The 26,277-nt window shown below is 35.1% G+C and overlaps 1 protein-coding gene across 5 annotated transcripts; it reads left to right on the forward strand.

The window, feature by feature from the left end:
• The first annotated feature begins 251 nt into the window (after nucleotides 1–251).
• Nucleotides 252–12,553, forward strand: LOC101266328 (uncharacterized). Of its 5 annotated transcripts, XR_011220721.1 has the most exons (8): nucleotides 252–746; nucleotides 877–927; nucleotides 2,506–2,639; nucleotides 10,405–10,505; nucleotides 10,601–10,756; nucleotides 10,923–11,044; nucleotides 11,444–11,471; nucleotides 11,560–11,670. XR_011220721.1 is itself a non-coding variant. In XM_004237445.4 (6 exons), exons 1-6 carry the CDS (start codon nucleotides 375–377, stop codon nucleotides 10,931–10,933), a joined length of 825 nt encoding a protein of 274 aa, XP_004237493.1. In that variant the 5' UTR covers nucleotides 252–374; the 3' UTR covers nucleotides 10,934–11,245. The 5 variants fall into 5 exon arrangements, 2 of the variants coding, with proteins under 2 accessions (XP_004237493.1, XP_004237492.1); XR_011220722.1 differs by lacking the exons at nucleotides 11,444–11,471; nucleotides 11,560–11,670 and adding an exon at nucleotides 11,972–12,553; XR_003246545.2 differs by having other exon boundaries at nucleotides 11,444–11,670.
• Nucleotides 12,554–26,277: the final 13,724 nt, after the last annotated feature.

Consider the following 26,277-nt stretch of genomic DNA (forward strand, 5'->3'; position numbering starts at 1 on the left):
ATAATAGGCTATTCAGTTATGTGATAATGACATATAATCAAAATTCATATTGTAATATTGTTAATATTTTTTTAAAAATCTATATTTCCCATTATTTTAGTGCATGAATATTAACAAATAATTATTTGCAAGTTCAATGCAATTTTTATTTATTTTGCATGGATAAATTACATAGTAATAATTATAAAACCATTGTATTTATTTGACAAAATTGCATATAAAATTCAAAAAAAATATTAATTTCACAGTGGAGAAAAGCTTAATCGTCACTTTGTTTCCTAATTGTGATGAATTATTTTAGAGTACTATTGTATATACAGAGTACTATTAAGAGTAGATTTCACCGTTAGTCCCAAAGCTTTGGAAAACAGGCCATGAAGCTCGGTCTCATTACTGCATATTCCCGTTCTTCTCCGACCACCGTGACACTGATCTCCGGCAATCCCCATGCTAAAACGGCGACGTTGGGCGTGAAATTTCCCTCTTCCTTCAGACTGAACTCCGGGTATAAAATCTCTAGCTTCTCCCTGACAATTTGTTCGTCCAAATCATCATCTTCAGTTGATTCTGCTGGTGCCGGAACGGAAACCTATAATCAAACTGTAGATGGAGAAATTTCGTCGCCTCAGGTTACGGAATCGCTCAATATTGAAGTCGGAAGCCCTAAAATTCTACCGAATTATTTCCCTCCCAAATTAAGCTTAAGTGACCAAGCTTTCTTTCTCTTGACCTTCATTGCTTGCACGGTACTTTTAATTAAATTCTCTATGTCTAGTTTCTTACCTTGAGTGCATTTTTTGGTTGAAAATTTGTCAGTCTTCGAGATTGCATTTTTAAAGGGTAAAGAAGTTTTATGAGATTTTCTTTGTTATGCAGACATCCGTGGCTTTCACAAGTCTGGTAGTTGCAACTGTGCCAACACTGTTTGTGAGTTCTCTTGATCACTTGGTTGGCAATTTCTTAGTACTTCGGTTTAAGCATTCTTAATTTTCTTCCCTTTTATTGAGATCATATATTTGGAAGAGTGTTTGCAACTGTTTTTGTGTATGGCGTTTGTATGTTTAAACTTTTGAGTGAAACTTCATGTGCCAGGTATCTATGTTAATAATTAGAAGCTAAGTGTGTGCTTTGCTGTAGAAAGCCAGGTTTTTGTGCAACTGGGTATATGATTGAGGGATTCTGTTTGAGTGTATGGTGAAAATGTCTTTCCATGATATATTGTATAAATGTTATAATTGGATGCAATCTAAAAAGTTATGTGCAACCTTCCCTATGTTTACTTCAGAAGGTCTTAGTTTTGTATCCTTTTGACTGGAGCAAACAAATAATTTTCTGAGATGACTCTCATTGAAGCTTGACAAGTTCGTTTAGTAGTTAGTTTATGCTGAGAGTCTTGGCTCCATTGAATAGAGATACAAAGCATGAGGTGAATTGTTATATTTTAAACTAAAAAGGGGTCAAAATGCTTCTAGTGTATTGAAAATGGTTTATACTTTTTGTCCTTCGACCTAGTGAACTATAATTCCCTTAACATTAAATTTCAGGTTAGAAATGACCCTCCTTCTACCTATTAGATCCCGTTGTCCCTTAATGTTAAATTTGGCGCTAATGCCCCTACTTTTATGGAGTTATGAGATGTCATATGCGGGGCTTTAATAAATTAGTATAACCTATTTAATTGAAGTCCTACATATGTCATCTCATAATTTCATTAGAGGGAATGGCGCTTTAAACCGTTAAGGGAAATTGGGATAGAGTGGAAGGGGGGGGGGGGAGGGGGGAGGGAGGGAGGTATTTTTAACTCGAAATTAACATTAACGGCAATTATGGTCCAATAGGGGGAAGGAGTACAAATATTTAAACCAATTTTAATGTGTAAGGAACATTTTTGATCTATGTTAGAAGCCTTTCCCATCCCCGTACACATTAAAACAAAGAAATAGTTGAGCTTTGATCTTCTTTCACTTGCATACGCGTTTAGGTTGAGATTAGTCTTTAGAAGGTTCAGAGACCTTGAGAGATAACAGTGTGCAATAGAAGCTCCAAAAGTGTCATCATAAGATCCTACAGTTATTTAATTTGTTGGATTATACTATTTACGGATGTGTACACATATGATGTGGTCTACATCAATTAATTATGAGTAGTCCTGTTCTTGCACCAAGGCAAAATAAGAAAGTTTCTTCATAACAATCTAAAGGACGTGACCTAGTGAGATGGAAGACATTCTTTTCGTGGTGCTTGTGGTGCATTTGTGCTTGCTACAAAAATAATTGTCTTAAAGATCTGCTCTTCTTATTCGAAGGATAAGTGGAGTACTCATAGAACTTGGTCTCATTTTCTACACATGCCTTTTACGGAAATGGATTCTTGAAATGTAACACAAATAATTGCCATAACGGCCTATAAGTTATATATTGTGAGAAAAATGCTGATTACTTTGTCCAATGTGGAGCCAATAGTTTCGAAACACCTCAGTTCAACTCATTTGATCTTTTTCTGTAGGCGATGCGTAGAGCAGCAATATCTTTGTCAAAGTTGGCAGATACTGCTCGAGAGGAGCTTCCTAGTACAATGGCTGCTATCAGGCTGTCTGGGATGGAAATCAGTGACCTTACACTGGAATTGAGTGATTTAAGGTAACATATTTTTCTCACTCGAAAGGGACTGACCAGTTTCTCTTAGGATAAGCTCACTGAAGTTCTTTGAGGATATGAAAATCTTGGAAGCAAGATAGTGTTGGTACTTTGAAGGGAATAATGATTCCTAGTCAAGGACTAAGTTACTTAAACTTAATCATATACTTACCATGGTTAATGATATAAAGCTTATCCTTCACGTATTTTTTGAGACCCTTAATGTTTGTGATGACTCAAGAAATGTAATTCGTTGAACAAATCTCAAAGACAGACTCTCAATGTGATGGTTATTAGCATGCAAAATCAAAAGAAATATTTGGTTAGTTTGTTGTTTAGATGTCATGTTGCTGGTTTTGCAATATAATCTGGTGTACCATATTTTTAAGAGCTTCAAGAATAATAACATGGTATTCTGCAATACATGTTGGAGTTATCCAGATTATTTAAGTTATTTAGTCATATAATAATGGTTGGAATATAAATTCCCGTGCTTATTGGAAGTATATCAATGGAATGGGGTAGAAATTGGAAAGGTATCAATTTTTAATCAGAACTTTCGAAATAAACAAATTTACTTCTACAAGAACTCACAAGTAGCTGGAACTCGTTGCTGGTGGAGGTGGTAGGTATCCCGTGTAATTAGTCGAGGTGTGTTTTGTGCGGAAGTTGGCGCGAACACCACGATTGTCAAAAAAAAAAACTCAAAAGCAGCACTGCATAGAAAAACCTCTTAGGTAATTTTTACCTACGAACAATTGTACCTTGGGCTATGTGAACGTCCTTCTAAATTTGCCTCCCTAGCCCTTTCACTACCCAAGACCGTTGTGAGTGACTCCCACACTAACCCTCCTGTTGGTGAACCAACTACCTACCCAAAAACTTAACTAGAAAGACCATTTCTAAAGCCATGTCACAATATAAACAAAAGGAAAACAATTTAAAATAACATAAGAACTGAGTTCACAGAAACTCAACCAGAAGTCATAATAATTACAGAAATAAATCCCTAGAACTGAAAGTCGTAGTAACAAAATTCTAAATAGTCAAGGATGGGAATGCAACACCAAAAACTTATAAAAAATACAACCAACAGGCTAATGTCTTTTCCCAAAAAGATTGACAAATATATAGAGGAACCCATGGCAGCTTGGAAGAGCAACTCATCCTTGGATTCGAAGTCAAGCGTCCCTTAATTGAGGTCTCGTATTAGTCGTTGGCTTGTACTCAACAAGAAAAGAACAGGTGTTGTGTCAGTATATTGATTGTGTACTTGTAGGATGATAAGACACGTATCTTCCATACTTATTCAAGAAGGAAAAAGCGAAAAAAGATAGGAGAATCTTCTCAAATTCCTAGAGGTTTCACCAATGGAGCATTGAGCAGTTTCTTACAATTATTAGGAGTTATTTGGCAGTTCCTTCATGGTTACTAGAAGTTATCCATCCTTATCATTAATAGTTATGAAGTAGTTATAGTTATCTATTATATAATAGGAGATCTAGTAATGAGTAGTAATAAGTACTGCAAGTGGTAATATATCTTTTATATGCATAAAAGGTTTTACGAGATAAGAGATACTTTGTGTCTCTCTTTGTATTTTTGTTGCTTTTATCCAGTATAAAACCTCAGTTTCTATCATTGGTATCAGAGCAGTAAGATATGTCATGGTTAACACACCAAACCAACACTTCCCACAATAAACCTATCATGTCGACTCTAGATCAGGTTGGCCAACAATTGACCACTACAACAACAAAGTTGAGAGCCATTGTTTGGCTGCTGATGTGGCTGCATTAGAAGCACAAAATAGCCAAAATCAACATGGAAAATCTGAAGTTTTATTGGTAGGGGGCGAGGTTGATAGCACATGGAGGCATCAAGAAACTTATCGACGTTAGCACACGAAGATGGGATTTCCCAAGTATGAGGGAGGAGATCCTCGAGGTTGGATTCTGAAAGCAGAGAAGTATTTTTGAAATTATCAAACACCTAATGATTGCAAGATTGATGCTGGCCTTAATGTATTTGGAAGGAGATGTATTGGATCTTTTTGCTTGGATCAATAGTGAAGAGCTATTATTACTGGTATGAGTTGGTGAAAGTTATGCAAGAAAATTATGGACCGCTAAGTTTCAAATCCAGATGAACATTTTAGTGAAGTATCCAACAGATTGGATCAGTGTTTGAGTATAGGCATGAACTTGCAAAACGGGCAGCGTGTATGCAAACATGGCGAGAACTTTGTTTGCTCGGGTTTCCCTTACCGAACTCAAAGAAGACCTTAGTGTGGACGTTAGGATTCAAAAACCTCGATTTGTGTATAAGGCAACAAGTTTAGCCTTAGAATATGAGGCAAACCAGGACAAATTTGTCCAGTAACTTACCTGCTTGGCCTTCTATATCAAGACCTTCATCAATTAAGACTTCCTTTCTAGCGGCTCGAGAATCCGTTAATTTTCAATCATCCCGCCAACCAGTTGCATGCCCTTTTCAAGAAGTCATCTCTTTCAAACTCTTGCCCACTGAATTAACTTTAACGTTATAAAAAAAAAAAACTTGCCCACTGAATTCTGAACAACAAATTCGGTGAGTAAGAGGCCCATGCTACCGTTGTGGAGACTAGTTTACCCCTGGTCATCGCTGAAAACCTGAGACTTTTGCACATTTGGAGTTAATATAAGAGGAAAACGATGTGCAAAGTGTTGACAGTAATTTGAATAAAGACATATCCTCTACTGATTTGGGGGAAATCTCTTTTCATGCAATTTTGGGCAAAGAATCTGCTTCAACTTTGAAACTTCAAGGCACACTTTGCAGGCACAAAACGTTGATGTTGGTAGATATTGGTTTGATGCATAATTTTGTAGTAGAAGAAATTGTCACGAAACTTGGGTTGGCAGTCCAACATATCCGTATTTCGGTGTCCAAATAGGAAATGGTGAAATTATCATATGCAACAAAGTTTGTTGTGGCCTATCAGTAGAGGTTTCTAACTTGGTCATGAAGCACAATTTTGTTCCCTTTTTCCTTTGGTGCCGCAAACATGGTGTTAGGTAAACAATGGCTAGCATCCCTAAACACAATACAAGCCAATTTGAACTAAATGTTCCTAATGTTCCAATTGAATGAGAACTTATAAACTGCAAGGTGTTCATCATCAGAAAACACTCCCAACAACATCTTTCCAATCATACCTTGAAGAACGTATGTTGACTAGAGATGCTATGTCGAACCTTATGAAGGCAGATTATAAGCGCATAAGCCTCCCTTCTAATGTTGGTGATGCTGCTATTTTACGTCTTCAACCATATGGACAGAAATCTCTGTTAGCTGCACAGTTTCTCGATTTTCGCTTGAGGACAAGTTGTCTTCCCCGGATAGGTGTACTGATAAGGCACGTATTCATACTTTTTCAAGGAGGAAGAAGCAAAGAAAGATGGGAGAAGAAAATGATTTGCATCTTCTCAAATTCCTAGAGGTTACAGAGGTTACCTAATCCTTATCCTAAACAGTTATGAAGTACTTATAGTTATCTATTATATAATAGGATATCTAGTAATAAATAATATAGGTGGTAATATATCTTTTATATGTAGTTGTTCTCTAAGTTGCTTGGACTCGGGTGCGGGTATCCAAGAGTCAGATTCGGCGAAATTTAATATTGAGATTCAAGGGTCCAAATTCGAGTGTGGATACGGGTGCGGGGATTCGGCTAACAGTATTCAATATTATAAAATATAGTTGTAATATTAATAATACTAAATATCTTGTAAAACTCTATACTTGAAAACATATCAATTATAAATGTGCAAATTTAAAAGCATAAATTAATTATGACTACTTACTAAAGTAATTAATTTTAAAACAATTATAATTTCTTCTATTTATTATTTAAAAAAAAAAGAAATAATCATTATAGCCTAACAATTATATGGTATAATTCATTAAAGTGCTGGTGTTGCCCTTTCTTCTCCCAAGAAAGCCCTCTCTTCCCCCAAGAAACCTTTAGCCTTCTCTGTTCCTTTTCAAGAAAAAAAAGTGTACTCTCTCTTCTTTTTCAAGAACAAGACTTTGTATTTATTCTTCTCTCCCATGAAGCCTTCACCTCCTCTCTATTTTTGTACAAGAATTCTTCTCTATGGAGCAATTAAACCTTGTGACAACTTCGTTGAAGAAAAGTCGTCTAACTTTTGCCGGTCTTCAAATTAATATTTTCTTAGAGGCAAAGAGATACTTGTCTCTCTTTGTATTTTCTATTGTTCTACGAGATACGAGATACTTGCATCTGTACCTTGGTTTCTATTATATGATCACACAACCAGTTCCAAATTATGAATGTAAACAAATAACCGCAACATAATAAACACGGCCAACACAAATAACAACAGTCACCATCACAACTCCAGTCATGAATCACCAATACTTTGAGTATGTCTCACGTGATCACAATAAATAAGAACTCGGTCGTCTCATGGAACCAGCACAAATACACTTACCCGGTGCTCTCAAGGAACTCACACACAAACTGTTATTAGTGTACCAATGTGTTACCCAAGCCAACCAGAGTTAGAATTCATAGTAGGTGTGGTAATCGAGCCAACCGTAAGTAATCTTATACGAGCGTGGTACTCGAAACAACCAGCATTCACAGACAATCATGCACAATCACAGTCATAATGAACGATAACACTTGAAACCATCAGTAAAGTAAACATGTTCATTGCAAGAATTTATCAACATGATGTCATTTCATATGCTTTCTTATGTTTTCCCCAACATGCATTGCACAAGTGGTATGATAAAGCGGTAGATATGCGTAAGTACATAAATTGGAAAAATACAACTATCACCTACCTCAAATAAAGCCTCTTGGAAACTCTAAAGAACTCTAGCGTTTTCCTTTTTCTGTGTATTGACTTGTTCGTGGTCTTAAACAATGATAATAATACAATAATAAAAAAATAGTGGCTAAACAATAGCCAGATTATACTCAAATTCTAGCTAGCCCCAGGACACAAACCAGGGGTCTTCCCACCATTAATTAAAGTCAAAACCTTCCCCCCAAGAGTAATACTCTAGATTCTTAGGATCAAGGATTGAATTACAAGTCAAGGGAGTGGGAAATCTTACCTTCATCGAGAAGAATGATTCAGTCGCCTCTGTAGTTACACTAAATGAAATAACCAAATAATGATTGGTTTTGGACTTTTCTGCCCAAAAGCTAGACTTTTCCCCTCTATAGCGGCCTAGCCTGCTATATTGCCTGCACACTCTCGCTATAGCATCATGAACTTCAAAGACTCGGATGCCCCTAAAAAAGTCCATTTGTCACAACATACCTTCTTTTCTTGATGTTCCAAACTATTTCCCTTGTCAAGTTCGATTCCGGGAGTTTTACTCACCCTGAATTTGATTCCGTAAAGCCCCATGGGTTCCTTAATATCTTGACTACTAGTAAATATAAATCAAGCCTAGACATTTCTCTCCACCCATTCCTGGATGACCCTAGACCTCACTTCGATCAGGTTCAGTTTGAGACTGGCCTAGCCTAGAATTGTTAAGTCATTACCAGATAAGTTTTCTAGCACCATTTTTCTTTCATCATTGGCCTAGTCATAACGAACGGGGCGGGTCGTTACAGGCCCATACTTGACAAGATGCTAAGGAGCAATTACCTTTTCTCTGGGTTTCTACTTACCACATGCCACATCTTTTTCATTATGGTAAATAGCTAACGCTGATAACCTTGTTCATTTTCGTCCTTGCACTACTTGTGTGTCACTGGTGATCCCACTCTCCATAGATTTCACTTCTTGCAAACAAGTTCTATTTCATACCTTTGTCATATTTCCTGATAACTTTTAATCCTCACTTTCTGCTTATAGTCTGTTCTCAGAATCATGTATGATGGAAAAATATCCTCTAATAAATGCAAATTAGTGCAGTTGTTTACGGCATGCTATAAATTTATGACCTTAGATAGGAAGTTATGGAGGGACATATATTAGGGTAGATGGTTAGTTATGTAGTTGAGAGTTGTCTTTTGCTTATTTCTATCAGTTATGGTACTACTTTGAGAGCTTCTTGTTATTCCATCGCTGTGTCTATCTGATGTTTCTTGCACTTCGATTATGGTATAATTGTTGTAGTGGTTATTCCTTTTTAGTATGCTTTGTCATGCTTTCTTTTGCAATTTGTCTCGACTTCTTCTCTCTCGTTGTTTCCTTTTCAAACTGCTTTGTAATGTTTTTACTTACAACCTCTCTACCTCACAAGGTTGGGGTAAGATCTGCATATACACTACCCTCCGCATACCCCACTTTTGGAATTTCATTGGGTATGTTGTGATGTTTGTTTATGACATGATAATGATTCAAATCCATCTCAGGGAAGAAGTTCAGCTATAGTAATGGCATTATCTTAAGTTACCAATTTCAAAAAAAAAGTAATGGCATTATCTTCTTGATATTTCCTTGAGGAGTTTGGAGAATAAGGTCTGGTATCTCCAAAGAATTTAACTTGAAGTAAACTGAATGAATTTTTCTTCTACTAGTAGAATTAAGAAGAGCGAGTACCTGATAATATTTTATTTCTCTAACAACCTGCTGCTTTGGTTGCTCTTGTGAGCTCAACGTACTTGGTCTTCAATATCAAAAGAATGTGAAGTGTCCTATGGATTCAGAGTCCGATGAATCCAACATCAGTGAGATATAGATAGAACAGATTGGATCAAGGTAATTCCAGCTTAATCTCCACCTAACTGGGTTGAGTGGCTAGCTAAGAGTTTCTTGCAACTCACTGATATCATCGCTGAATGGTTTTGCGATATTGCCTTCAGATTTGACCACCTCTCTTAATCCTCTGTGGTAGGCACAGTTGGACGTGATTTCCTGCTTTGGTTATGCTTTTAGGCACAAACTAATTTTTGCAACTATGGGAAGGAGAGAACAAATATAGTATCAGTTGTACTACCTGAGGAGTGAGGATGGGTATTCTATTGATTTAATGTGCGGAGTTTAGAGATTACAAAGTTTTCCAAAAGTTGGGGTTGAAAGTGAAAGATTTCAAAAGAGTTAATGTGAAACTAGAGAAGAAATTAATAGGAAAATAGAACACTTGTGGTAGTTTTTTGGACATTAGGTTTCTAACATGCTATTTGTTGAGAGAAATCCCTAGACTTTTCCTGTTAATAAGAAAAGAAAATAGGAAAAAGAACTTCAATATAAAGAAATGTTAAACATCAACCAAGAGCTTATGAGAAAATGGGAATTAAGATGACACATTGTCAAATTTAAAAACAATTCCAACTGAAACAATCTAAAATAGGATGTTGCAGGTGCCCGGTGGAATTTGCAGCGTGTGGGTATTGAAACATAATTTCAGAAGCCTTAGGCCATTCTTATTGTGGAAAAAACGTAATAAAATTGGACTCTCTAGTGAGGTAATAGAATGTGATTCACGTGAAGCTTTCTAATAAGGTGGCCAAAGTTTGAGGCAAATGTATGAGCTCATGTCCACGGTCAGCAGTTGCGTGGACTCTTCACTTTTGATGCCACACCCGTGTCGGATTCTCCAAAAATACACTACATTTGGCGAATCTGACACACCTCCATTGACATTTTGAAGAGTCCGAGCAACATAGACAGTCAGTTTCATAATTTTTCTTTAAGCCGCACCCTTTGCCCATTAATTGAGATATCTTTAAGCTACGACACAATATATGTTCCTGAGAGTAATGTTGTTTGTTATTGTATGTGATACTCAGTCAAGAGATAGCTGATGGTGTCAACAAATCTGCTCGAGCTGTGCAAGCAGCAGAAGCTGGAATCAGACAAATTGGGTCTCGTGCTCACCAGCAAACAATGTGTATGTTCTCTCTCATATGTTCCTTCCATAAAGGCAGATCATGTGACTTCTTCCTAATTTAAGACTGCTTACTTTCTGTTTGAATGTGTCATTAGCAATGATTCAGGAAAGAGCAGATCTTCCAGTCATATCTTTGCAGCCAGTTGTAACTGGAGCAGCAAAGAAGACTTCTCATGCTGTCACCCAAGCTACGAGAAGATTCATGAATATGATCTCTGGAGGTGAACTTGGCTCAGAAATGGAAGACAACGGTAAAATTGATCCAGAATCTTAAGAGAGCATATCTCCATTATTTTACTCTATCCTTGGCAGAGTAACAACATGTTTATATGTTCCAAACAAAATTCTGAACATGAACAACACATGTACTAAACAATGATTCAGAACGTTTTTCAGTAAATAATAGCCATCTTTCAGGAATGAGGTAGGCAGCCACATTTTCACGCCTGCTGTGTGGGAAGGAGAGTTTCGTCTGCTCGATTTCGCACTCAAGATTTTCAGAACTGCACAGCAAATCATGGTTATCCAGTTATTCACTAGTGAGCTACTTAATTTGTTCAATTTTATTTACAATTTGGATATTTTATCTTTGCACATGGTGAACCACATGTGTTTCTTGAGAATACGCTAGAATGATTTTCAATGTTAAATGCTCTTACATAGATTTAATTTACTAGTTAAGGAAATGCCCTGCTCAGGCCCAACAGTTTGTTGTTCTTTTCATGGAATTTTTACCTCTATATACTCTGATAGACTTGTTATTTTCCTTTTTGGGGTAATTTTTTTCCCAATGTATAACATAGGTGTACATTTAATAGCTAAAATTATAGAATACGGGACTATGTTTAAACTTAAAAATGTTTACTACATCATCAGAATTTTGTTGTGGGTCAAGTGTGGTTTTCCACTTTCTTAATGATTCCCGGATTTCTTTTCAGATCAATGAAGAAAAGAAACACGGAGAAGGTAAAGTTATTGAGAAAAAAAAGAATAGGTTTCGAATAAGAAATTGATTCAAGGAATTTCATTTCAATCATTTTTGAATTTTTGCTAGATTTGAAGGTTTGAGAAGGTTTGAAGATTTGAATTTGTGATGAGTTTGGATTGGTTGTTCTTGCAAACAATGTAAAATATACTTTCGAGTTCATATATCATTTTTGATGGAGATAGGCTAACCTTCGAGTTGATTTTTGGAAAAATATTATACTAAAACATGAAGAAGATAAAGTTTCTAAATTGTATCATGATTGGTGTTAGAGTTGTATCATCGTTCTTTCATTAATTGTATTAAAAACTGTATATGACATGTATCTGATATTTCCATAACTAAAACAATACATGAAACAGTACTAGTACAAGTATGATACAATATAGCAATAGGGTCATTATATTTGCATCTAAAACATTCTAAGATTTTGTCAATCACTTTACATGCTATTGTATTAAAAATATATTATTTGTATCAGGGAAAAATGTAAATTCTCTTGCAAGCTTATCATGAAAAGTCAAGTGTAGTCATCGATTCTCTCGTGAGGTCACAATTGCCGCGAGTAAAGATATTAATGACGAGGAAGGCTTTTTTGTTGTGCTACTAATACTTGCTCTGTTATTCTGCCCAAGCCTGGCTGAGGAAGAGTTACGGGGCGTAAAACAAAAAATTACGGCGATCGAGCATACTATGTGTTATGATTCCTCCATTCACGATAAATAAAAAGATAAAAAGCCATTTCATTTCGACAAAAGACCCACATCCAAGTCCCATAGCTTTTGGTTCGCCATCCTATTCATGATTTTCCTACCTCCAGAGTGAAAGGTACTTCCCTTTTGGGCCGGTTGTGGGCGAGGAGGGACTCGAACCCCCGACACTGTGGTTCGTAGACACGTGCTCTAATCCTCTGAGCTACAGGCCCCACCCCGTCTCCACTGGATCTGTTCCCTTGATTTCCATATTCGAAGTTGCGGTCGGATCTATTCATTAAAAAGAATCAATTCAATAAATGTCTTATGTACCCATATTGGATTTGAATCAGATTTCGGATTAATTTTTATTGAGTGACTGCCTCCATTATGTTGTTTCTAGCAAAATACCACTATTTTTGGTTTTGATCTTCCAAATCATTCCCGCAGGAGATCCTGACCCATTTTTTTCTGATTCTTCGAGAAAAAAGATGTGGAAAGACCTTTCTACCCAACCTTACCTAAGGTCGAGCAGTATGCAACTCCGATCCCTAAGCCAGTTAGCCTTTGACAGGCTTTCTCATGCAAAAGAATTCGCCCGAGCTTCTGACCACGATTCTGAAAGAAAAGATTGGTTGTACAGTCGTTAGCGAAAGAGTTAGCCGCATTTATGGAATTAAGGAGAAGGTAAATAGAATAGAACAAAGTTAGGGGGCGAAGCGGTTCCTGGCGTGAAAACTCTCAAACTATTGTAATGATATATTACACACTTAAATTATTTAAAAGTAATTTTTTTTAAAAAATGAGAATTTATTTTCACCTTGATGCACATATTACTAGTTACATGACGAGAAGTATTTCACACTCGCGCCACATCATCACTATGTCACAGTCACATCAACAATTATGTCAGATTTTTTAAAAAAATCATGTCAATCCAATTGCTTCTTCTTTCCCTGACACTATCAGACCTACCATTAAACCATCATATTGTTGTCATTATTACTAAACTCACTACATCTCCACCATTATATATTTATCACCGACAATCAAATTTACCACCAGAATTTTTTTACAACCTTTTTCACCATAAAAAATGCAAAGTATCATAATTAATATAACTAGATTCACAATCGAAATCATATTACCATCATTACCATTTTTAAAATTCATCACGATCATGATTACAAATTTCACATCCACTATCAAAATCGTACAAATTTCATTGTTAGTTGTGAAAATTAAAAGTCACACCAACACTAATTTTATCACTCATTATCATATTCATCACAAAAGATTTTACAAATTTCGTTCTAGTTCAAAAAGAAAAAAGGTGAAAAATAAAAAGTCAATTCATAAGAGAAAATAAAAATAAAGTTGTCTTCTTCTCCTCCTCCTCCTCCTCCTTCTATTCTACTTCTACTTCTTCTACATCTCCTTCTCATCCTCCTACTTCACCTTCTACTTCTTCCCATCTTTCTCCTCCTTCTCCTTCTTCTTATTCTTCTCCATCTACATCTCCCTCCCCTCCCACTCCCCCTCCCCCTCCCCTCCTCCTCCTCCTCCTCCTTATTTATGCATTCTTCTTTAGGCGTTTTAGATCACTATGATAGTTCATGTGTGTAGCTGAATTTTTCATACAAGTTCAAGGAAAAATTTATGCATTTTTCATAGTTATATACTCAATACGTGCATTCTTATATGCCTATGATATGTATAATATACTAATCTCAAGATATTTATTTCTTTTATGAAACATGTCAAAAAGTATTAACCAAGACTTCAACCATTCATGTACTAGTTAAATTAGTTTAAGTGTTAATATATTAACATTGTGATAAAATGTATTTATATAACAAAATTTCTAGTTTAAAGAGTAATAAATATATGACTTAATGTATAAATATATTAACATCAATGTCCTTCTACTTTGAGTGTGTATAAGTGAACACTTAAACTTGTATAGAGTTAAACTAGTAGACACACACTCTTATGTGAAGGAAGCCACATAGAGTCCCCCATAAGAGGCGAATTGCCATATAAGATGTCAAGTAGGACATATGCGTCTATTTGCTCAACACTATAAATATTTTAGTGCCTTATGAGCCCAAGTTAACGGCCACGTCTATGTGTTGTGCTAATATATGAATATGCTATTTAATTTGGCTTGAGTTGACATTCATGTGCTCCAACTTTGGGTGTGCACAAGTAGACCTTTAAACTTGTACAAAATTAAACAAGTAGAAACATGTTTCTTACGTGACATAATATACTTAGAATGTCACGTAAGACACAAATTGCGACATAATATACCATGTATGACAAATGTGTCTATTTGTTCAATTTTATACAAATTTAAGTGTTATATATATATATATATATATATAACAAGGATAATTATGTAATTTTGCCATTAAATTGAGGAGATTTCTAGAGGATGAACAAGGGCACATGGGTAATTTCGCTATACTTTTTGGATCTGTACATTTGTTGTGTATCCACTTTAGTTCTTTCCTTGTTTACCTCGATTTCTCCTCCACGTTTGCTCTCCCATTGTTCTATATTGATTTCTCTCCTACAGCTCCTCTCCATTAATCTCCATTTCTCCTCAAATTTGCTGTCCAGGTAATACAAATTAGAGAGTTTATTTCAAAGTAAAACGATTTGGGCAAAATTCTAGAAAATTCGACATAGTGGTCAGAAATTAGAGAGAAGAAGAGGTGTAGAATACAACTCAGGTAACAACCTTTTTGAGCTTAAATTTGAACAAATTATTGTTTTGTTCTTGAATGCAGCATCAGATTTGATTATTGTAGCCATGAGACAATTTTGGTGTGTTTTGTTTCTGGTCTTCAAATTTGAATGCTTGGCATAAGTCTAAGCCCAGGAAAACTTTATAGGAAACCCTATTTAGAAGAGGGAGTTGAAGAACTAAAAAAACTTTAAAAAGTTGTTCAGCTCTTTCATTCATACTACTGGCAACTCCCTGATTCACCATAGAAAAAATTGTTAACGATGGAATTAATCAATGTGCACAGTATTTTGTGACAAATCAGAATGTGCATGTCTAGGATGAATCCAAAAGGGGGATTTCTAGGAAGCACAAGATAAAAATACAAATATTTAGGAAATCATGAAAGAAAGCTCAAATTGAAATGCTTACCGGTGAACTTATGAAAAATAATAGAGCTTCATAGTAAATGAACAAAGGTTGTTGATCTTCTCAACTTCCTTGTCTTCAAATAATTCTTTTAGATCATTTAGTCAATTTTGACTGGATAAATCAATGCTATTTCAATTTTAATATTGGTGTTAAGTGTTCTCCTTTTTACTTTTTGACAGAGCACTCTTCTTACACCAAAATTTGGAAATGCTCAGTAAATATTTCTAATCTTCCTTCCATCTCTTTTATTTTTTTTGTCTAATCGCGTTTGGTGTTTTCTCTAATCCATTCATTAGAGCATATTTATTGGAATCTAATAATATTTTTGGGTGTTCCGATTTTTCTACATTATGGTTTGCTATTTTCTTTCAAGGGTGAAGTTCTGTCTTTCTTTGCACATAACATGTTTGATGAAAGTTATGTTCAAATTGTAGATTAATGATCCATTGATTCATAGTATATATGTAGTCCACTTCTATAACATCACAAAATAATGGATTACAATTATGAACTCTTGACTACGATTGAACATTAAAGCAAAGTAACACTAACAATACTGATACTTCAAGCAGCTACACCTATGTTGATATGGACACATGCCTTTCTTAAAAGATAAATATAGTTGTTGCTTTTTGGGTGAATTTGTGACTTCATGTTGTTGCCAATAGTTTCCTTGATGAACAATTTCAGCACTTTGAACATTCTTCAGCTACAATTTGTTGAGGCCAACCGTGAAACAACTTTGGTAGAACAACTTCTGTTTGGCATGTTTGTTGTTACCCCTGTCTTTGATAAGAATTAATTGTTGCCTTTGATGAGGTTGGCTGCTATGGTTTGATACCTCATTTTGAGGTTGAATCATTGTTGCGTTTGGTCTTTTTCTGCTCCATTTTTTTATGTATTTTAAACCACAGGTTGCTGATTTTGTATCGTATTGCTGCTGAATTTTAGACTAAGCTATTTATTACACTTCTGATCAAATTTCAGTCTATTGTTGCTATATGTTCGAGCTAAATTTTGCTACACTTTTGGCTATATTTGAGCCAATGGTTTGGCTATGTATTTTGCTAAACTTTGCTGCACTTTTAAGTTAACCAACTGCTGCATTTTTGTCAAAAATATTGCTGCTACAAATGTTGCACTTTGGGCAGAAGTTGAGGCTTAAAGATTGCTGCATTTTTGCTAAACTATTGCTGCATTTTTTAGCTGATAGGGGTTCATTATTGCTCTGCTTTTTATACTGGTATTATCGCGTTGGTTTCTAGAGATGCACTTGCGGTTATAGTAAGTGAAAAACTTGATAGAACAACTTACTTTTTTTCTTGAACAACTTGCTGAACATTTTGACCTCTTTTTTCATTTCTCCAGCAAATTTATGTCAACACTTTCTATTTTATAAGAATTGGATCTCGACAGGACTATTGAAAGGTTATTGCAGGGACAGTAACTTCATAGTCACGTACAACAGCTAAAACCCGAAGTTTTTAGACTATCTTCTTGACAAACTGGTGGATGGTTAAAAAGTTGACTTGTTGCTTCATAATGCTAATCTTGCAGCTATTTCAAATGTCTAGGATAAGTAAGTTACCTGTTGCTTCATAATGCTGAGCTTACTGCTAGCATAACGCAGTGACAGAACACAAATCACATTTGAATGCTTGAAGAACTTTTTGGTCTCCTCATCGTGAGTTCCCATTAATCCTTCCTGCAACAAATGCCATCTCAAATTATTGTAAAGTGTTCTATATACAACCAGAACTGCAAGTGAAGGCATGCATCCACTCACAGATTTTCTGGAATCTGGACATGAGGCCCAATCTGAATCACAGTAGCCCTTCAGAGAAAAATCTGCATCTTTGGACAAAAATAAACCCAATGTAGGATCACACTTCAAGTATCTTAGAAGGTGAAAAGCAGCCTGCAAACATGGCTCTATAGGGTCCTGCGTTAACTGGCTTAAGTGCTGAACACTAAAAGCAATATCCAACCTTGTGTTTGTAAGGAAGTTAAGTTTTCCAACTAACTTTCAGTAGTAAGTACTATCACTTAGAATTAGACCTTCCTTAGCTCTCAGCTTTGTATTGGGATCAAGAGGGGAAGATAGGGAGGTCGGATGTAAACAATCATACTCCTTTAGTAAATCAAGTACAAATTTTCTCTGTGAGACAATAATTCCCTGATCTGTGTGAAGCACCTCCATCCCCAAGAAATAGTGAAGTAATCCCAAATCCTTAATCTTGCACTTGTTGTTTAGATAAACTTTCAGGTCTGCTATCGCATCAACATCTGTTCTTGTAAGGACTATATCATCAACATACACAACCACATAAACTGCTGAAGTTGATGTCTTCTTGTAGAATAGAGAATAATCATTCATAGAGTGAGCATATCCCTTAGAACATAAAGCTTCAGTGAGCTTAGCATACCATTGCCTGCTGGCCTGCTTGAGTCAATAAAGGGACTTGCTTAACTTTCATACGAAATCAGGAGACTGGACTGCAAGTCCAGGTGGTACTTCCATGTAAACTTCCTCATGTAGATCACCATGAAGGAAGGCATTATTTATGTCCAAATGATACATAGTCCACCCTTGTTTAACTGTTGTGATCAATAAGGCCCTTACTGTGGTCATTTTCACTACAGGGGAGAAAGTTTCAGTATAATCAATGCCTGCTTGCTGTGTATAACCTTTGACAAAAAGTCTGGCCTTGAGTCTTTCTATTTTACCATCTGCTTTTTGTTTTACCTTGTAGACCCACCTGCAGCCTATAGCTTTCTTCCCAAAGGGAAGTGGAACTAAATCCCAAGTGTGATTTGAGTGCAACGCATCAAACTCTTGTGTCATGGCAACCTGCCATGTTGGATCAATGACAGCTTCTTCATATGAAGTTGGTTCCCTGTCAATGCAAACATTTCTAACAATATCTTGACTAGCAGGAATCAAAGCACTATGAGCCAAGTGGTGGTGATTAGAGAAAAGAGCTTGAAGGGAAGGGGTGGTGTTTAAGGTTTGAGAAATAGGTGGTTTAAGTGGAGGTATAGAGTGAACATAATCATTTATATGTTTCGAAGGTTTGTGACATCTTGTGGATCTCCTAGGCTGGTTAACAATTAATGGTGCAGGAGATATAGATGGGGAAGGCATGGATACAGTGGGGTTAGGTGACAAGTCACAAGCAGCATTAGGACCCTTTGAACTATTTAGAGTGTCTTGTGTGCCATTCTTATCAAAATCATCCAAAATATCAATGAAATGAGGTGACTGCAACAATGAAATAGGTGAACCAGTTGTATTTAAAAGGGAGTCATTAAAAGGGAAAATGTTTTCACGAAAAACAACATCTCTGGATACATGTATTTTACCTGTTGACATATTCAGAACTTTGTACCCTTTTGTCTCATAAGGATATCCAATGTAAATATGAGGAGTAGTTCTTGCTTCAAACATAGCACTATGAGGTATGGGTACAGTAGGACAACAAAGGCATCCAAAACTTCTCATGTGTGAATAGAGGGGTTTTCTGAAATATAGAATTTCATATGGACATTTTTTGTTCAACACAGTGGATGGGAGCCTATTTATTATATAAGTTGCACAAAAGAATGCATTCTCCCCAATATTTAACAGGTAGTTTAGATTAAAATAACAATGCTCTAGCAGTTTCAAGAAGGTGTTTGTGCTTTCTTTCTACCACACCATTTTGTTGTGGTGTGTAAGGACAAGTTTTCTGGTGAACTATACCTTTTGTTTTGAAAAAAATGGTAGCCTCTGTATTGATAAATTCCAAACCATTGTATGTTCTGACTTTCTTGACAGTGGTTTCAAATTGGTTTTCTATCATAGTAATAAAGGTTTTGAGAGTTTGTAAAGCATTGCTCTTAGTACTTAACAATTGAGTCCAAGTAGACCTACTAAAATCATCCACAATGGTCATGAAATATTTAAAATGGTTATGTGTTGGTGTATGGTAAGGCCCGCACAAGTCAACATGAAGCAATTAAAAAATGTATGATGTTAGTGTGGTTCTTGGTTTAAAAGGTAGTCTTTCTTGTCTTGCTATAGGGCAAATGAAACACAGAAAAGGCTGTTTGGCTGAGAATTTGACAGGGATGGAGGAAATATCTCTCATTTTGACAAAAGGTACATGCCCCAATCGGGTATGCCACACAATATTTATATGATTTTTAGCACATGGTTGAGAATTAGAAACACAAGATTTTGGACAGGAGATAGAGTTAGATGCATGAGAGTCAAATGTCAAACATGAATTTTTCTTATTGAGAATAGGAGTACATTGCTTGTTATCTAAAGACTGAATAGACTGTCTATTACTATAGTTATTGCAGGAATTACATGGAGTTACACTACATTCTGAAACATTGGAAGAGTTCTTCAAACAACTTGGACACAGAAAGTAGAGACCCTCTTCAGCACTACCAATCACCAGAGGCCTCTTCATTTAAGGGGCCTACATGAAACAAGAATTTTTTGTGAAACTAACAGTGTATTTTGAGTGTGCAGTCAAAGTATGAATAGAGATCAAGTTATATTTAAAAGATGGCACATACAAAACTTTATCTAAATTGATCATGGGTCCTAATGTCACACTTCCAACTTGGGTCACCTTAACTTTGTATCCATTAGGCAAGGCAACTAAAAAAAGATATGGTAAAAATGTGATGTCATGTAGTAGAGATATATTGAAAGTCATGTGGTTTGAGGCTCCTGAGTCCAATATCCATGAGTCAGATTTGTTTTTGAAACAATTACATTACAGTTTTCCAAAATCAATAGAGGAAATGCAAACTATGATACCTGCAAAATCAGTTGTTGGTCCATTAGCAAGGTTTGGATTGGCATTAGATCCTTCATTCTCATTTTCCTTGTGGAATTGCTGAAGCATGCCTAGAACATGACCATATTGGTCTTTGGTAAGGCTCACATTATACATTTCCTCATCTGATCTTCTCCCAGTGGTAAAGTCTGGTGTGCAATTAGCATTTGCTACAATATTATTGCCAGATTCCTTGTTGTTCCTTTGATTTCCCTTGCGAAAATTATTAGGCCTTGGAATCGAATTGTTTCTCTAATTTGGATTTGAACCAGTTGGATATCCATGGAGTTGATAACACTTCTCAGCAAGATGACCAGTCCTGTTGCAGTAAGTGCAAAATCTGTCCTTGTATGTATTGAAGCTGAGAATGACCATGTGAGTTATTGGGAGCATAGTTTGTTTTGTAGGACAAAAAAAGCTTGGCATTTGATGAAGAAGGCCTGATGTTTCCAGCATGTAAAGCAGTAGATTCTACATTAAAATGGTTAGAAGGTTTGATTTCCCTTTGGTGTTCATCTTGGACTAACAGAGAAAAAGCCTGAGCCATGGTAGGCAGCGGATTCATCATAAGTATGCTCCCACGAATAACTGTGTACATCTCGTTCAGTCCCATGAGAAATTGGATTAACCTTCTATCTTGTTCTGCTTTGTGGGTAAGTGCCTTTGAACCTCAAGTGCAGCTACAAGTGCACTGAGCTTTGGCATTCAAAGTACTGATCTCTTCCCATAACTTCTTCAATTTGGTGTAATAACCTGTGATATCAAGAGGGCCCTGCGACAAGTCATTAATTTATCTTTGGATCTGGTACAATTTCGCACCATTTGTTTGCTCATATCGATCTTCCAGTTCTTTCCATAATTCTGCAGAATCCTAAACATACTCAATACTATCAGTAATTTCTTTAGATAGTGAATTCAAGATCCAAGAGGTAACAATATTATCGCATGTCTCCCATTGTCTGTACGATAAATTGTTGGATTGAGGGCGTGGGCAATCTCCATTAATGAATCCCAACTTGTTCTTCACTGATAGTGATCTCAGAACACTACGCCTCCATGAACGAAAACCAATTCCAGTAAATTAAACTAGTACAAGCATTGCTCTCTGGTTATCAGATGGATGTATATAGAAAGGATGATTGGAATCAATTGTGTTGCTGGTAGAACCACTAGATTGACCAGAACTTGTAGTATCCCCCATATATGAACAGAAACAATTCCAGTAACAGAGAAGAAGAAGAAAATTGCAATAAACACTTTACGCAATTGCAGATCAGATCGTAACTACGCAGTCACAGATCAAACAGAGTATCTCAGATCGATATTGCTCTGATACCATATCAAAGATTCATACGCTGTTCAAGCTTTGAAACAATGGAAGCTTTGATTACAACTAGTAAAGAATTAGAATTAGAGTAGGGAAGACAACTTGTAGAATGCAAAGCTTGAATCATTCTATTTCATCAGTAAAGTATATATACAGATTAATTGGAAGCTTCTAGATTATTACACTTTGAGCTTAACTAACTATACACATTGAATACATGTGATAACTATCTCTCTAACTAATTCTATAACTAACTATGTGAGTTGAGCTGTACAATGCAATATAATACTTAATAAAAGACAAAAGCAATTGTTGTTTGACGATACAGATTTACACTCACCTCAGTTTGGCCAAATAATAGACGTTACCAGCACATATCTAATTGCATAGAAAGATTTCCATTCATAATCATGGGTATAACTATGTCCATATATTAGCTGAAAATGTTCTAAAAGGAATTGACCATGCAGGTCTTGAGGCTAGGAAGGATTAGTTGCCTTTAAAATGCCTACGAGTGGTATGCAGAACATTAGCCATACAGGAAATAATGAAGGGCAACATAGGCATTGGAGTTTAAGCAAAAAAAATGAAGAATTTCACACTAAATAACATAGAACAACAAGAGTTAAGTACGAGTGTACGATTAATGTTGTCGTTGGAGTTAGGGAAAAACAAAAAAATATTACTTTATCCGTTTCAATTAGTTCGTCTTACTTTTTGTTTAGACTATTTTTCTTTTCTTGACAACTCTTAAATTTCAACTTCTCATATAATATGTTTAAATCCACAAATCAAATGACAATTTGATACATTCAACGTATTTTAGTTTAAGACCATCATATTCAAAAATCTTCTTTTACTTTCTCATACTTCGTGCAAAGACAAAACCAAACCAGAAAATCGAAATGGAGTGACAGTGTATATAAAATAACAACAACTTGCTAAAGTTAAATGTTGCTAGCTTATAGATTCTACTAGCCATGAAACATATTAAAAATTAAAGATAGTCACGTGCTACTATATAATCTAAACACCTTTAATAAACAAGAATAAAGTATGTATTGAAGCCACAATATAATACTATACTTTATCAGAATGTATATTTCAACAGTTCATACCGTGGTAATGAAGAACTTATCATGCGAAGTTTTATCATCCCAAAGTAACAAAAGAACTCTTACACCTTCTTGTGATTTGTATTTAAGTAATTCATCAAGTGTCAAATCACCTCCTCTTGGCAATGGCCTTGTGGGTTCTCTAATTAACTTAATCTTATGAAAAACAGACCACCCAACAATGTAAATCAAGTGATGAGCTTCTGTAATAGCATAACATATATCTTCCCAACATTTATTGTGTTCAAAATTTGTATCATTTTCCAGTTTAATTTTTGGAAACATTACATTATTACTTACATGAGCATCTTGGTATAGTTTCACTAAACTCCCTTTCCTCACTGGAAAATACGAATTTCTCACCCCTAAATACTGAGGATCTGAAGCAATCCCGTGTTTGTACAATGAGTTTTTCTCAAATTCTGCCAATTATCTCATGTGTTATTGCCTATTTACATACAGGACAATGACAACATCCAGCTGATATGAATTTGAATATTGTATTTTCACTTTTTAACATACCTTAATTTGTCTAATTACAGGAACTTCCTCACTTGATTTTGTGACTTTTGCTTAATGAAGTTTTTGGATTCCCAGTCGATTCAAGTTTGCTAAATAGGGAGAATGAAATGAATCAGTTAACTTTTTGTCAAGGAAATGAATCAGTTAACTTTTTGTGAAGCCTTCGTTATTTAGCTTCGCTGGTAATTTACTTACACTAACAATTTTCTCAGTAACCCCTAACAACTCCCTATGCTATGGTTTTGGGAATGATGAAGAAGATTAGCAACTAAAAATGAACAGCAGCATCCTCTACATATGATATGATAAACAATCACATGTTGATCTCATATGTCAAAAAAATATTTTGATTTTATTACCTTAGTTAATATGGATCATCTTGATGTCCAATATCAGTTGTACATATATTTTGAATATCTCTAATAGTATATAACATATCATATTCTCCATCTTCTGCAACAACTATCATCAATGATTCATTAATACTGATATTTTGACTATTGGGCTCATGCTTGCCACGTGCCTCCCCTATCTAGTATATATATATATACATATGAATGCAAGTTACTTTCTACAAGTTCTTGGGTCGGACATTTAGTTGGGCTTAGTATGGTTTTCACCCGTTGATTAGTCGTCCCATGGAGTAGCTTGTTCACTTTTGAGAGGTTACATATTTCCCACGGAGGTTGTGTTTCAGGATCCATTGGTACTCGACTTGGGCTTTTCCTTGGGCTGGGTTTCTTATATAGTCCCATGCCACTCTTCGATGTTCAAGATGGCATGTTATTCTTTGAAACTTCTAAAGTTTCAACGGTTAATTTCATATGGATGAAAATGAAATTTTGATGGTTTTTTCTGCTTCAAAACGTTGAATTTAGTCTAGAAGGACCCTTGGTTTGGGCCCAGAGATCTCTGGAGTCATTTTGAGCAACCTTGTGGCTTATAGTTAAAACTTAAAATAAAGCTCGTGTGTGGGATCACTCTTCCTAGAATTGACCTCCGTTAGAAGTTTCGGCATCACCATTGCTTCTTGAATATCTAATTTGGTGGGGCAGCATAGTTTATTTATATGCACAAAGTTCTGAACGAATCCCGAGTGCTCCGTTGGAGTATTTTTAACTCTTAAAATTAAGCTTATATAGCCTTTGTTGGTGCATCTCGATTGGTGCTTTGCGTTAATAAACAAGGTCATGCATTCGTAGAGGCTGGTAAAGATTGACCCTTCATGTTCACAAATCAGTTCTCACATTCGCAGAGATAGAGCATATTGTTCTTAACGTTCGCGGACCAGGTTCCACATCCGTGGACTAAGTTTCATCTTTGTGGAGAAGGACCCCTAACAATATATATCTCTTTTCAGCGTTTCTCAAACATGAAATTCTTCCATTAAAAGACCTTGGGTGCTTATATTTTAGTGGAGACCGGTGTGAATTTGTGGGTTTTGTTCGTGGACTGCTTGCAAACGCGTTGGGGGTCATTAATTTTCTCTTGATATTTTCGTAAGTTTTCCTCTAACCCTCCATTAGTTAGCCAAGCAGTGGTAGAGGGCTTATGTGGACTGTCACTCATCGGTTATGCCTCCGTTTACTTAGACACAATTTCATGTTTTGTTTCTAGAGAAGCATGTGCTCTGCACTCTGAGAGATAGAAAGAAGGATGACTTTCTAGATCTTAAGCATGGTAATATGTCGAACCAATAAAGCCAAATTTCATGCTTCGTCCTGGTATGCTACTCATCTTATGAACACCGAAGAAGAAATGACTCACCTCTATGTGAAGGGACTCAACACTGACTTCAAGTTTTATCTGTGCACATAACTTCAATTAGGAGGACCTTCAATGAGGTAACAAACTATTTTATGAAAATTGACAGAGTTCGACAAATATATTATAATTAGTGAATTTAACCGCGCTACGCGCGGTTTTGATAATTTTTATTCAAATATATCCAATAAAATTTACGTACAAATCAAACTTCCAATTCAATTATTTTTTTAAAAGACCTTTAATTTATATATTCTTCTATGATTTATTATCACTTAAAAGTTTTAAATCTTCTATAGATTCTCATGTAGTGTACTTATAAGTGAAGAAAAAATAATTATTTTTCTTAATAGGAAATAGAGAAAGAAAAGAATTTCAAGAAATTTTGTATATATTTTAAGCATATAAATAAAATCATTTTTAAACCTTTTTTTTAATAAAAAAGAACCATAAATACATATAAAAATATATTTATCAAAAAAGAATAAAAAAATAAGAACCACAAAATGCATTGTCTATATCGATTTTCTGAACATTGAGACTAAGTGAATCATAATAAATTTGGAGAAAATCATCATTATACTATTTTTTTTAATAAACCAACAAATAATATAAATTATCTTACAAATTTTTTTTTAAAATATTTAATTGGACATTCTCTATATGTATTTGGAGCTTGTGTTCTTTAGGGTGTGAGTCTCTTCATCCTCTCTCTCTTAATTGATTTATCATATGCTCATATATTCTTTTTAATGTAGTATAAATTGTTACTTATGTTTGATTGATCATTGTTCGGTCCACTAAAAAAATTGTAAAATATGTATGAATTTCAACTTCACTGCATTGATATATTTGTAATAAAAAAGTTAAGTTTTGCCTCTAATTTTTAAATCAATGAAACATAAAAATAGCTTTCAAAATTATATTGTCAATTAAGAAGAAAAATGTTTATGAATTTGTAGAGTATATGCATTCTCCATTTAATTTTATTTCTTATATTTTGTTCAAGAGTTAAATTATATGAAGTTTCACCCATATTATATTTAATATGATTTTTTTTAATCATATTAATATGAGAAACATTGAATCTTATAGTATTTTTCGTATAGATTTCAAAATATTTAAATTTTAATTCTAAAACAGTGAATTAATCTGATTCAATTGAGCATTAAGAATAGTTAAATTAACCATAAAAATATAAAATATGATAAGTAAAATGAACGGAAACAATAATTACTTTAGAATTCAACATTGAGGTAGATGTTATAGATCGAATATATGAGACTCCTTGATATAGATTATAACACACAATATAAAAATTCATCAAATATTGAGTAAAAAATATTTTACTAAAGAGATTCTAAAGTAG

This window comes from Solanum lycopersicum, chromosome 4 (assembly GCF_036512215.1).
Source record: "Solanum lycopersicum chromosome 4, SLM_r2.1".
NCBI classification, from domain to species: Eukaryota; Viridiplantae; Streptophyta; class Magnoliopsida; order Solanales; family Solanaceae; genus Solanum; species Solanum lycopersicum.

Coding starts and splice junctions, on each gene's coding strand:
- LOC101266328 (XM_004237444.4), top strand. CDS start 375: ATGAAGCTCGGTCTCATTACTGCATATTCCCGTTCTTCTCCGACCACC. Junction 928..2,505: donor CAACTGTGCCAACACTGTTT/GTGAGTTCTCTT, acceptor CTTTTTCTGTAG/GCGATGCGTAGAGCAGCAAT. Junction 2,640..10,404: donor CTGGAATTGAGTGATTTAAG/GTAACATATTTT, acceptor TGTGATACTCAG/TCAAGAGATAGCTGATGGTG.